Here is a 13,422-nt window from a genome sequence, read left to right on the forward strand (position 1 = left end):
ATAGACAGGGTTCTTGACATCTATGGATCGCTGTAGGGATGCTTTATAGCTTATGTGATCAGTTGCCATGTTTAAGCTTTTTAATATTTCCTTCTCTGGCAAATGGCAGTGGTCCATTGGAGCTAAGCTGCATGGGCGGCAAGATTAATAGTCTTATCATGTGGCCAAGTGATTAGTGAGCTCTTAGTACTTATTACTCTGCATTATCACAGAATCCCCTGAGAGGTTTCTGTCAGCTGCAAGGTTGTGTTTGAAGCCCTCTAGATTACCACAATGCGGCACTGATTAATAGTGTTGATATTAAAAGGAAAAACTAACCTAAAAAGTAAATAGCCTGTAAATCTCCCCAAATTGAATTCACTTGGATTCAGTCCCATTCGATCTCGTAAACCGAACCAGACAGCTGTGGGATTGTTTCTGTTTTGGCAAATAATAGCTTTGTTTCAGTGCCTGTGTGGGTGAACTGGTGATGATTTTTGAGTTGGCTTTCAAATAAAATAATCAGTGATATTTTTGATAAAAGAAATAATAATAATAATAATTAAAAAAAATAAATCACAGAAATATTTTTGTCAAGGGATAGTGCTGTTCTTAACTAGTAATATTGGTCCTTAATTGCAGTTAAATTATGTACTTAAGTAAAATAATTAATTGTGACTCAAACTTGGGTTTGTCAAACATTATTTTTTTGTTAATAATCAATCAATATAAAGTTAATTAGCACAAACTGATCCCCTAAGCATCAGACATCTATCCATAACCTAAAAAGCTGCATTTTTTTTTCTGAGCTCCTATGTAACAGATCTCCCCCAGTCCGACCCTCTGATTAAATGAGTGTCTTGCTACACATCATGTTTATTGAGTAATTCACTAGATTTACTCAATAAGTGTTTTACCTGGGCTTTAGTTTGGCTCAAGAGTGCAAGCATGGCTCTTTTTAGGAGTGAAATTTGCCATGGGAGCTTATACTGCAGCAAGGTCTTTTGTGATATGTAACACCTGGCATTCCCTACAACCAAGGCCATTAAAATCACTACCTATAGTGATTACCATCTCTCTCTGTGTTGGAGGGAAATGCTGACAGTACACTTTTACAATTAGTGGCTGACTAGCCAATCTCGTTGTGTTTCTTGAATTTGGTTTAGATAAAAAAATATTGTGTTTTATCATCAGCATGTACAATCTTTGAGACAGGGTTTGCACACTATGTTTGTTGTTTGTCTTGTTTGGGCTCTCCATAAGTTTATTCATCAATATGTCTGATTTCAGAGTTCTAGGTAGCTGCTGACTGGAGTCTTTCTCCACCATGTCACAAAATGTTTTCTACACCACACACAAAATATTGTCACAGTAATCTCAGCCACTCACAGCTTTTCAAATGTTGTCACACTGTACTCCATAATAACTAGGAATTCAAAATGAGCAAAAGATTCATCCAACCTGCATATACTGTAGGCTCAACATAAAAAAAAAATGGAGTTAGATGTATTCTGCTCTTCATTTTGTAAATCAAATATATAAGAATACCTTCACAGATGCCATTGGAATGTTTCAAACATATTTAAAAAAAATAAATTGACATAAAATTCGACTCGACAAACACTTTTTTGAATGATTCATTTCTTAGTTATTCAGAAAGTACTGCAGAGGCACTGGTTATCAAGAAAGATCTCTAGGCATACGTCAATTGCAATGCGTTTCCACAAAAATAATTATCTTTGGCTTGCAGAACATGAACTTTGATGTACCTCCTCGGGTTTTAACAAGTTGTTGTGTCGTTTTTCAGATGCGTTACCTGTATATCAATAAATAATGAGCCATGACAGCGGGATTCCAATAATTCACCAGACACAATTTATTTAACAAACCAGGGCACATATGGTGCGCCCTCCCTCTGAGGTTGATGAGATCAAAAATAAAAGTAACTTTCTGTTTGATACAGGAGGCACTTCAAGTACAAGGAACAAGAGCAGATTTTGTAAGCCGCAGGTGAGTCTGCAGAAGCTCTGAACAGAGTTTAGGTGAGAGTTATAAGGCAGACTCTCCCGATGGTACTTCTTAAACTCCCAGAGCTGCATTTTTTGCTCATGTTTGTCACTTCATTTATTTTCCTAAATTCTTCTTTAAGGGTTTTAGTTGTTACTTGTGGCAACATGTACTCCTAAGGGTTCTTTAAAAACAAATTTGACGTCAACCTTAAGAGGAATTTTCAACCCCTTTTATCATTTTGTAGAACTGGATACATTTAATCAATTCTGTATATCATAGTCTACCTCATTAATTTGGTTTATTGCTATAGGCTATAAAAGATCAATATTTCTCTTGAAGATTACAAAGGACAATGATGACGTTATCAGTTATACTATTTTTAGTGGTGGGGGGTTTTAGACTCCCCATAGGTCTATGGTTAGTCTGCACTGACCACACACAGCTCCTACAGACTGCAGAATATTTCAAACAAAAATAATGAAATGGACTGAATTTAGTATAGACATTTCTTGTCCCTTTGGGGATTCATTAACTTTCCCCCTAGAGGTACCAAGCACTTGGCATTTTGAATGAAACCTCTCCACACCTTGAGATTGCATTTTCTTAAAGTCTCTAGGACCTTCTTTGGGGTGAATGTTTAAGTTCAGAAAATACTCCGTTTAAAACAGATCAGCCTAAGACACCACGATGCCATCAGTTTTGGAAATTGCTGTGTTTTCTGCAAAATAAAGAAAATAAAGTACAAAAAATGTATATCACATATTTGTGAGATTTGCTGGGTTAGTTTGACATTCCGATAAAAATATTTACCATATCCAACATCTGACTAAGTAGAAATGCAAACTTCATAAAACAATTTACTCCGGAAAATCAGCTAAAAACAAGACTTTGTCAAAAACAAGACTTTGTAAAAAGACACAATTTGTCAAATTAACACTTTTGGCAACCTGTGTATATTGCTCTCTCTCACACTCTTTTTCTCTGTCTGTCTCTCCCACACTTTGCATATTCTTGTACTCATTTTCACTAGACAAGGACTCTTAAGCATCGTGTAGCACAGAGCTCTTGGGTAAAAAAAAAAAAAGAGGAGGCGGAATCTGTCCCCACAGAAATTAGGCCGATGTACTAATTTCACAGTGTTACATAAGAACGGTATCCCTTACCTGGATTCATTGTTATAATCTGCAAGTCTTGTTTGTTTTGGACATGCCTTCTACATCTTTGCAGACAAGAGGCTGAAAAACAGCTTGTTGACCTTGTATGAGACATGAAGACAAAACCCTCTCATCATTATTCTTGTTAATTTTAACCAAGCAAAACTCTCCAAGAAATTTCCAAGGTACAGTCAACAACAAAGGGTTCCACCATGTATAAAAATAAACAGGATCATTGCTACACATCTTTAAAACATACATATTATACTGTCACCAGCAGATACTCCCAAACTCTGGGAGTTTGGGAGTATCTGCTAGTACTCATTCCAGCCTACAGACAGAAAAAAATAATAATGGAGGAAAACTTCTTTGCCTTTGATTTAGACTTTTAGAAACCAGACTGGGAAGTTAAGGCCAGAACTTCAGACTCGCTTTAACTCCACATATTGAAGTTCTGTTGTAGCTGTAGCTAGTTACCTGGATGAGCTTGCTGATCATCACACACTGGGTTTTCTGAGGACATGTATGTGCGGTTTGCTTTGTGGGCACACAGTTCTGGCAGATGTTGTATAGTCAACCTGGAATTACTCTTCATCCTGCACAATCTCGACCACCTAAGGAGATACGGCAGAATCCTGTTCATGGATTTCACCTCAACCTTCATCATCACCAACACAAACATGCACCGCTATAAGCTCATAGTGTCGCCTTCTACCTGACAGCTTCCTGACTGACTGGCGGCAGCAGCTGAGACTGCGCAGCAATATCTCCCACACAAGAACACTGCCCACTCTCCCCACTCTGCTTCTCTCTTTACTCACTTGACCGCACCTCCACAGACCCATCTGTGAAACTCTTGAAGTTCACACAGGACTTTACTGTATTGGTCTGATCCATGACAAGTCAGCATAAAGACAGGAGGTGGATCAGCTGATCCACTGGTGCAGTCAGAATCACATGGAGCTTAACCTGCTCAAAACAGAGGAGATGATGATGCTCTTCCAGAGAACATCGCAAACAATATTAAACAATACACACACTTCATAGAAAAGACAGGACATGATGTTTTATTTCTATTCCAAGTCCATTTTACCCACGCTGTGGCAGTTTACTGATGCACAAATGAAGCTAAAAACACAGTAAAATTATGTCACCAGGTATCAAAGATTTCAAATGGTATTTTATACCAGGTGGTATATTTGTACACCACCTGGTATCCATTTCATCACGGGTGTTATAAATGGTACTTGGCTTTTATTGCATGTTTCATGTAAAAAAATTATGAGCTGTCTTTAGAGATATCAGGGCTGACTCATTATCATATTTCACCATAAAAAATAATAAATTGTGAATGCCACTTCTCCTCCCAGGTAAATCTGTAGAACTAATGCCACAATTTAGTTTTACAATGTTTTTTATTTTATTTTGCATGTCAACAAACGGCCACAATATAGTAAAAGGGCTTACCTTACACTTCTTAACAGCTAAACCAATGTAAAATATGTTGTAATATTTACCAACATAGTAAAACAGTTGAAGTTGTGTTTGGCTGTTTCATCTTGGACAGTGGCTCTCACACTATATATATATAGTGTGAGAGCCACTCACACTATATGTGTGAGTGGCTATATATATATATATATATATATATATATATATATATATATATATATATATATATATATATATATATATATATATATATGTGTGTGTGTGTGTGTATTTTTTTATTTTTTTTTGCAAGGTCCATCCTTTTGTGCAGATCAAAGAGCAGTAGTTATTGGAAGTGACAATATTATTTTCTGTTCTGGTCTTCCTCATGCACATCTCTGCTAAATTGTAATAAATGCTCAATGACAGGAGAAGATGAATTACCAGAATCAGCCCTACGAGCCACCTCAGCAGTGATAGAGTAATAAATCCGCACCACGTTATGCAGGTAATCAATTCCCTGCTTTTCTTACTGATTGAATATGAAAGAAGTTTAACTAGTGCGTTGAACTAAATGAAGGGAGGTTTGTGTTTTTGAGGAAGCATGAGCATATTTGAGTCTGTGTGCTTTGTAAATTCACTGGAAAGCATCTCCATGACTTGGAATACAAACACAATGTGGGCCTTCCGCCTGAGCCACCTGTTCACAGCAACTGTTGCCAAGGGAAAGCTGCCATGTTCACCAGGGTGAAGGTAGGAGGGATGACATAGGTTTGGCCCTTTTCTAAGCATATTGTATTAGGATAATCTCTTTGATTACTTCATTGGGTTACAATATGATTATGTTTCAGACTGGAATAAGCTTTATGGGTAGTATTCAAGCCTAAAAATGGAATAAAATAAAACACTGATATTAACTGTTGTTATGTACTGCTTAAATGCAAACCCACCATTCTAAAAACATTTAATAAACACTTGAGCCTTAACCCTGTTTTAAACACATTTCCACCAAATAGCATCAACCCTCCTCCCTATCCCACACTACGTAGTATCTGCTACTAAAGCCCCTTTTACACTGCAGTGCCAGGCCCGGCCTGGCTTCCAACCCAGGTCCGCCAATGTTTCTCGCAGTATCTGTTGGAACTAAATCTCCAGTGAGGGGGGTCACTGCCTCGAGCGCTCCAATGACCACGGCTACTGCTGTTACCTTCACCTGCCTTGCTCTCTCTCACTCTTCCCTGAGCCGACGGTATTAGTTGACTTTATTGTATTCCATTTTCCTGCTGTTTCCATTGTTTAGGACGGCCAGTTCTATCTACCCTCAGCTGTTTAACAGTGTTAAGAATGCTATTTTCCACTGCCCTGGAACGTGACCTCCCCTTTGACCTCAAGGTCTCCAGTTCTTCTAAAACTTTTATGTGTACACTTTCTCTTTTCGAAAAAAAAAAAAAGACAATCATACAGCCTTTTCTTTTGGATGCAAGTTCACACAAACTGGATATAATTAGTGCTTTCATCTTATTCTTGATTACACTTTACTTTTTGAGAAAAGTGGAGGCTCTTGTTTCCTAAAAGTAAATAATAAAAAAAATCATCAATTCTAAGAACTCTTTAGTGAGATAGTGCTTTGAGAATTAAACTTGTGAAACTGATGTGCCACTGCAAACAGGAGCAATAAAATTGATAATAATAATGACTTAGGTGGTTGTAGGAGGGATTGCAGACCCTAAAATCAACTCTGTGGTGAAACCCATTTCATTTCATCCTCTTCCTGCAGGATGAACCATTTGGCCTATCGGGGTTTTAAGATAAGACAGGGCTAGCTTATCACAGTCAGCGATAACGGAAGAAACGAACGACGGCAGGGATTTGCGAATACACTTTCTGTACCTGTATCACCCCCAACTGCCCTCCCCCTCTCCCTATGTATTCCTCTTTTTTTTTTCTTGCACAGAACATGCTGCACCTTTAAACTTCTGCTTCCATGCTGCAAAGTGGAACTCAGGAGACACCGTGTCCCATTTGAAGAGGTCATTTATTTGTATAGCATGAAATGAGGTGGAGATTTATAGCTACACTAGATATGTCTGAGCAAGAAATTAGTCAGTGGCTTTGTCTGAATACTACAGTGTCAGCAAAAAGGTCAACGAGCACCACTTCTCCATTTAACATCATTATGTTTACTTCCCACGCTGCTTATAGCTCCCATTTAACAATGCGCGCAACCGTCTCCGACTATCTTAATATGTAATAATAAATTAAAGCTAAATGCGAAGCAAATCTGTGCTACCTGCTCTTTAGGTTTTCTGTGCTGTAGTTTGAATCCCCAGTGATTTACACCTTGTATCATTTAAACATCTGTGTGTTCGAGCTTTCCTCATTACTCCTGGTTTAATGTGATATATACCCTTTCAAAAGGCCACACTCCTTCCATCCATCATCTGCAGCCAAGGTTGCCCAACCCTTTCTGATTACAGCAGTCAAGCTTTTACGGTGACAAGAGAGAAGTGCAACATTTGACTGATTGGACAATGCAGTTCATATAAATTTACTAAAGGTTTATTTCCGGCCGCACAGTGAAGTGTGACCAAAAACAATCAATCACTCAAGACAGCGTTTGATTTTCAGGAGGCATCCAGATGTAGCCCTTCAAAAATGAATGTCTTTAATAAATAAGAATGTTGTCTAATATGACTAATGGTTCTAAAAGAAACATTTTCCCTTTCATCTCATATTCACCTGATTATCTGGAATGTAGCTGCTTATTGCCAGGCTGACAGGAAGACCTAATACCACACTTTGCAACTATGAGATACATTTCTCAGCCTTTTTAGCTTCCCTTGTGATTTCCATCTGTAACTTCTTTCTCGGAATTCAAAACTTTGTAGATATCCGTGAAGTGCATTTGTGAAAAGAGAAAACTAATATCCTCAAACTGTTGCTCTACTATGGCTAAAGCTTTAAGTTTGAAAGCAAAAATTCTAAACAGCTACAATTAAAGTTGGTGAACTAAGTTATTTGTTAGTTTAGATGTAAAATACTTGCATTTCATCCTCGATTCTGATCCCACATCACACGCATGCTGTTTTACATAAAATGTAAGTCAACGTTGGTTTTAAAGTTGGATTTTTTTTTATAGTTCTTTTCTTATCTTGGTTCTTTGAAGTTCTTGCTTTGTTTCCCGTCATTCTGCTGTCCACACTAAATACACAAATTAACTCAGAAATATGAAAGAAATATAACATTTTTGGATTTGCTGTACTATTAATTATCAAGCAAAAACATTTAACTGAAATTAAAAAATGATGAAAGAAACATTTCAATAGTATTACTGGAGTGACAAGCTGACTTGGCATATAATCTGTATAAACTGTAAATCTGTAGAAACAGACAATAGAGACAGACTCAGAGCTGCATGTTTCAGTGAACTTTTAAAATAAGCTCCTGAATTGTTCCCACATGCAAAGTGGTTGAAGTAAAGATGACCAACATGGATATACATTTATGGCAGATATGTCTCTGACCTTGACTGGTTTTGTGCTAAAATTGATAATACCGAAGCTAAAGTTAAATGGAAAACGGACAAATGCCCCCTGTCATATTCAACTGAGTCGTTTCCCAGGCAACAGCTGTAATTGAAAAGGACTTTGCAAACAATACCGGACCACTTATAAGATTGTAGTTCACATTTTCCTTGGAGACTAAGTTTTCTCATAATATGGAAAAACAGAGCTACATCATTTTTTAAGTTGGTTCCAAATATGAATAATAAAGGCTGTGTTTTTCCATGAAAACATCCAAATGTGCATAATTTATGTGGTAGATTTATAATTCAATTTGAAGGCCAATATTTTCATGAGTGCGCGTACAGTAATATTTTTCTTTTTAACATTAGAAAGATGATTTAAAAATATAGTAAAAATCATGGCAAAAGCAGTTGAACATGTTGGCAATTCTGGAGCAGTTTGTGTTTGAAAGATTATTTTTATTAGAACAACTTTGACTTTTCTTATCCAGTTTCACATTAAATTGAGCTGTATTCAGAGGAAAGCTTCCTGTATGCTTGGAGCATGTAGGACAGATTTCATTGGTTTCAGGTGAAAACTCTTTTTGGAAGCAGTTAAACAACCTAATGCCGAGGCCCAGAGGCAGTTCATGTGTATATGCCGCCCTGGACTTACCCATCTTTCTGTGCCTGATTCTTTCTCGTTTTTTTTTTTCTTATCTTCTTAAATTGAAGTAAAACAAATACATTTTTCAAATAAATCTAAACTGGGTTCTAACGAACCAGTAACCAGTTCAAAAATATTTAATCTAGGTTTGACTAATCCGAATATTTAGTATTCGTTGCTGTGCCAATCTAAAGTTGTCTTGAAAGAATAAAAGCTTTATGAAAATAAATTAAAATTTGAAAGAATCTTAAATTCTGTGTAGAATAATGTGGTTATTTGATCGACTATAATACAAACCACTAAGGTTGATTCTTTTTGCCCATTGCCATTATCAATTAAAATAAATCATTGAACAAACTTGGAATATTTTGTTTTACTACATACCAGGATGTTCAGTTGTTTGAGTTTGTTTTGGGTTTTGTCATTTGTGCTCTTTGCTTATTTCTATTAGTTCTGACTTGTTTCTATTTTTACTTCAGTTCCTGCGTAGTGATTCTAGTTATGTTCATTTATTGTGTCTAGTTTAGTGAGATTAATTTCCTAGTCTGTGGTGTGCTCTCCCTAACCCCCGTGTCACTCTCTCTCTCTCTCTCTCTCTCTCTCTCTCTCTCTCTCTCTCTCTCTCTCTCTCTCTCTCTCTCTCTCTCTCTCTCTCTCTCTCTCTCTCTCTCTCTCTGTCTCTCCTTCTCTCTCTGTCTCCTCAGCCTGATTTCTGCTCTCGCCACACCTGCAACCCATTAGCTCTTCAGCCTGAGTCTTTTGTTCATCATTTAACCTCCCAGTACTTAAGCAACTCATTCTCAGTCACGCTTTGCTGATTCCTCCTGTTTAATCCTGAGAATTCCTGTTACTTGACAGAACTTCCTGGTTATGTTATTTTTGTTTTGCTGTGGCTTCCTGTGTTCTGGCTTTTTGTTGTAAGTTTTTCTTTTTTCGTTTTTTATTAAATCTTTGAAATTAACTCAAAGTTTCAGCCTGTTGCATTTGAGTCCAACATCAACACACACCATGACACTTCAACTTTAGTTTTGGTTATGGTGTTTTGAACTGATATTAATAGGATTTATGTTTGGTTAGTCTAATTGCTTATTTTTGAGAGAATATATAAGTTAGTCCTTCGCAATGTATTTATTTATCATACAATGCTAAACAAATGGGTATGAACTTGCTATTGATGTAAAATTGCTAATTTTGTGATACAAAAGTTGAACTCACTCTTTGTAGTTAATCAGTTGTTTTGATTTTAATAGGATTTGTATTTGTCTAATTATTTTTATTTGAGCTTAGGGAGAATAGATCCTTTAGGCCTTTGTAATGTATGTAAGAGCATGGGAGTCACTCTAAAATAATGTAATATTTATATATACAATTTTATGGCAGATAATGTTTGTCTTCACTGAGGGATTAACAAATTAGGCAACTAAAATATATTTTTTTGAGTAATTAATTAAACAGATTAAATAGTTTATCTAAAAAAGTGTCCATGATAAGTTCTGTTTCTATAAATAACCTCAGTTTTAATTACATTTTAAGATCAGCTTGTTTACATCTTGTTTTCTTAAGTTCCTGTTTTTGGTCAGTCATTTTATATGTTACTTTTAACTCTAAATCAATAAGGTCATAACCAAAATAAACAACCTTGTGTAGAAAAACAGCTCGTGGGTTTTAGAAGTCTGGACTCCCTGGAGAATATTAAAACATCATCACTATGCTTTTTATTTTTTAGCAGTTTATATAAAAATACATTTGCTTTCAGCAACTGGCATGTAAATCTTTGGATTTTTTGTTGTTGTTTTACTTTATTTTTTGTTCTTGTGTGACTATTCCTAACAGGGAGTTTGGACGATGGAAGGTGAACAACCTTGCAGTGGAGAGAAGAGATTTCCTGGAGTCACAGTTACCCTTAACCCCAGAGTTCATCAGAAACATTCGACTTCTGGGCCGCAGACCTACAACCCAAATGATCACTGACAATCTGATCAAAAAGTATGGGACTCACTTCTTATTAACAGCAACACTTGGAGGTAAAAGAAATTATTACTGCTTTTCTCTGAATGATCATTTTTGTGTTTAACAGCAAGAATGAATTAGGCAGGAATGCAGTTGTAATATTTTTGTTGAATGCTGCGATGATGTCAGCTGTGGTATGTCCACATGTTCATAAGTTTTCTTTCTTTTGTTTGAGATTAAGACACTTCCAACACTTACCTGAGCTAATCAGCCTCTGATCTTTTCAACAGCGTCTGGTGTGGGAATCTATTGCAGTAAATCTGCTTCCAACATACTGAATTTTTAATGGAATGCAAAGTGTGAACGCTTAATAAATAATAGCTAACACATTTAATATTCTGAAAAGTCCCCTGCTATGTTAATAGTGCATACTAAGATACTGTGAAGACAAAGCAATATTGTGCAGTCATATATGCTGCATGGATTCACCAGTTGAATTGAACTTTATTCCTTTTAAATTAACAAGGAATAAATTAACAACATTCACTTCAAAAGTGCTTTTGTACAGAGACGTTTTGAAGTCAGTTGTGCAACATTTTTTCTTGAAGAACCCTACAGAAGTGTGCTTTTTTTATAGCAAGGCACTAAACCTTATGAGGTTCCTGGTGTGAGACAAGACCATTATAGACTATAACAGCTCTACAGCTATTATTGTGTAATTTATGAATGCAAATATGAGTAGGTCAGAAAGAGATTTGATAAACTGTCACAGAAAGGGAAGCTATTTAAATACCTTCTTCTTTGGTATTCATTTTTTTTTATATCTATGTTTCACTGAACATCCAACAGTAATGCAACGTGAAATGACAACAGATGTTGTTGTATGTATGATATATATGCACATCAGGTGCAGCTACAGAGTTAATCAGGATTTTTGTTTTTCTTTTTTATGCCATTGGCTTAAGACAAAGTAATAAAGCCACAAGAATGCACCTTCTTTTCTTTTCTTTTAATTATTATTTAAATTTTTCACAGAACAAGCATTTAGTTTATAAAATATGGTATGGCCCAGGGGGAAATGTTACTGAATGAATTATTTTCATTGATGATGATCTTGGCTTCACTAAACTGTGCAACTTGAGATAATAAAATCTTCCAGGTGTTCTCCGTGGACAGCAGATGGTGATTCACATTACTGGAGTTTACTTAAAGTAACCAAAAAAACTTCATAAAATAATTTAATATATTGGCTTTGGTTGCCAGGTTGAACCCCGGCGGTACTCCTGTACCCCCCCATCTATCTCAATCGTGTTTTTCGGCAATACATTTTCCTTTCTTGCCTGCTGGTGGTGGTCAGAGGGAATGACTGACTGTAGCTTGTACCGTTTTGTCGTCCTCTGACTTGATAAAGCACTATACAAATGTAGACCATTTACTATGTATTCGTAAATACTTGTGCAGTGTCATGGTCATCCAAAGTTTTTTTTTTTTTTTTTTTTTTTCCCTTCACAGACTGTTGAATGGTCATGCACTAATGGCTCGCTGACTTTCCTAAAAAAGAAAAGGAATAAAAGGAAAACTTTTTTAAGATGCCAGAGAGGTCGAGGCTTCTCTCAAAGAGATTTGCTTTTACAAAGCAACACTTGTCAATTACTTCGGCCCTAACTCCAAGCTTTGAAAAGGTTGCTGTTGTGAGTGGCTGTACATAATGCAACCATCTCAGGCATCCTGAGCTGATGTTGCCCCACACTCTGGCTCTCAGCCAGTGTGTTAGTGTCATAGACAGAGGAGAATGAGGAGTTTGCTTTGGATCTTTGCCCGAGAACCGTCTTTGCGGTTCCGTATGGATTGCCTCTGTGTTCAGAAACATATGGACTTAATGAAATTAATAAATAGATTGTGATATTAGGAGTGTGCCCTTCAGCAGTTGAGTAAGAAAGGCAGTTGGCAGAAAAATGACTCAGAAGCATTAACACTGCATTATAATGAGAAAGATGATGTGCAGTGTCTGAGGAACTCTTAAAGCATAGACCGTCTGCTGCACCCCAGCCCTTAAACTTATGAAGAGGCGATTGCTATGATCAGTGGCTTTAGATGCTGGGTGGCACGACCTTTTCTAGCTATGATCAAGAATCCTTATTCTTTAGAGGTGCTTATGGAGGATGTGCTGGTGTTTTGTGAAGCTTATAATTATCTGCTTTTTTGAGTGGCTCTCCTGAAGAAAAACAAATTGTGCTTTAAGGTTAAGCCACTGTTAAGCTATAGATTAATTTCTGAAAATTACTCATGAATGTTTTTGTGGTGCAAATGTTTCTTGTTTGAAAATGTGTTAGATGACATAGAGTATAAATCTTGGGAACCAAAGTATAAATCAAGTTTACTTCAGATAAGAGAAGAGGACTGAAGAACCTTATCAAAGAAATTCCACATATAGATTACAAATACAACCTTTTTTTGTTGTTGTTGTCATCTTGGTAATGTGACCATCAGTCATGGTTTCTCTCTAATGTTTGTAAAATAATATTTGTTGACAAAGTACCTATTATACATATAATTGAATAAAACTGTTAAAAAACTATTTGTAACGTGGACACAAAGGGAATTGTGGCCTAAACTACCAGTTTTCAAGAAGTGTGCAGGGAAATAGACATATTTACTGTCTGGAGTTGTAGCTGGTGAAATTCCAAATAAGTTGTCAACAACATTTAATATGAATCCAAGGTTGT

At 36.4% G+C, this 13,422-nt stretch overlaps 1 protein-coding gene across 1 annotated transcript in view; it reads left to right on the plus strand.

The window, feature by feature from the left end:
- Positions 1-13,422, plus strand: part of brinp3a.2 (bone morphogenetic protein/retinoic acid inducible neural-specific 3a, tandem duplicate 2) — a 56,587-nt gene that overhangs the window by 23,702 nt on the left and 19,463 nt on the right. The window contains exon 3 of the mRNA XM_008406674.3: positions 10,580-10,770. Within this exon, the coding sequence (XP_008404896.2) occupies positions 10,580-10,770 (191 nt within the window). The remainder of the gene's footprint in view (positions 1-10,579; positions 10,771-13,422) is intronic.

This window comes from Poecilia reticulata, chromosome 4 (assembly GCF_904066995.2).
Source record: "Poecilia reticulata chromosome 4, P_reticulata-male-v2, whole genome shotgun sequence".
In the NCBI taxonomy this organism is placed as follows: Eukaryota; Metazoa; Chordata; class Actinopteri; order Cyprinodontiformes; family Poeciliidae; genus Poecilia; species Poecilia reticulata.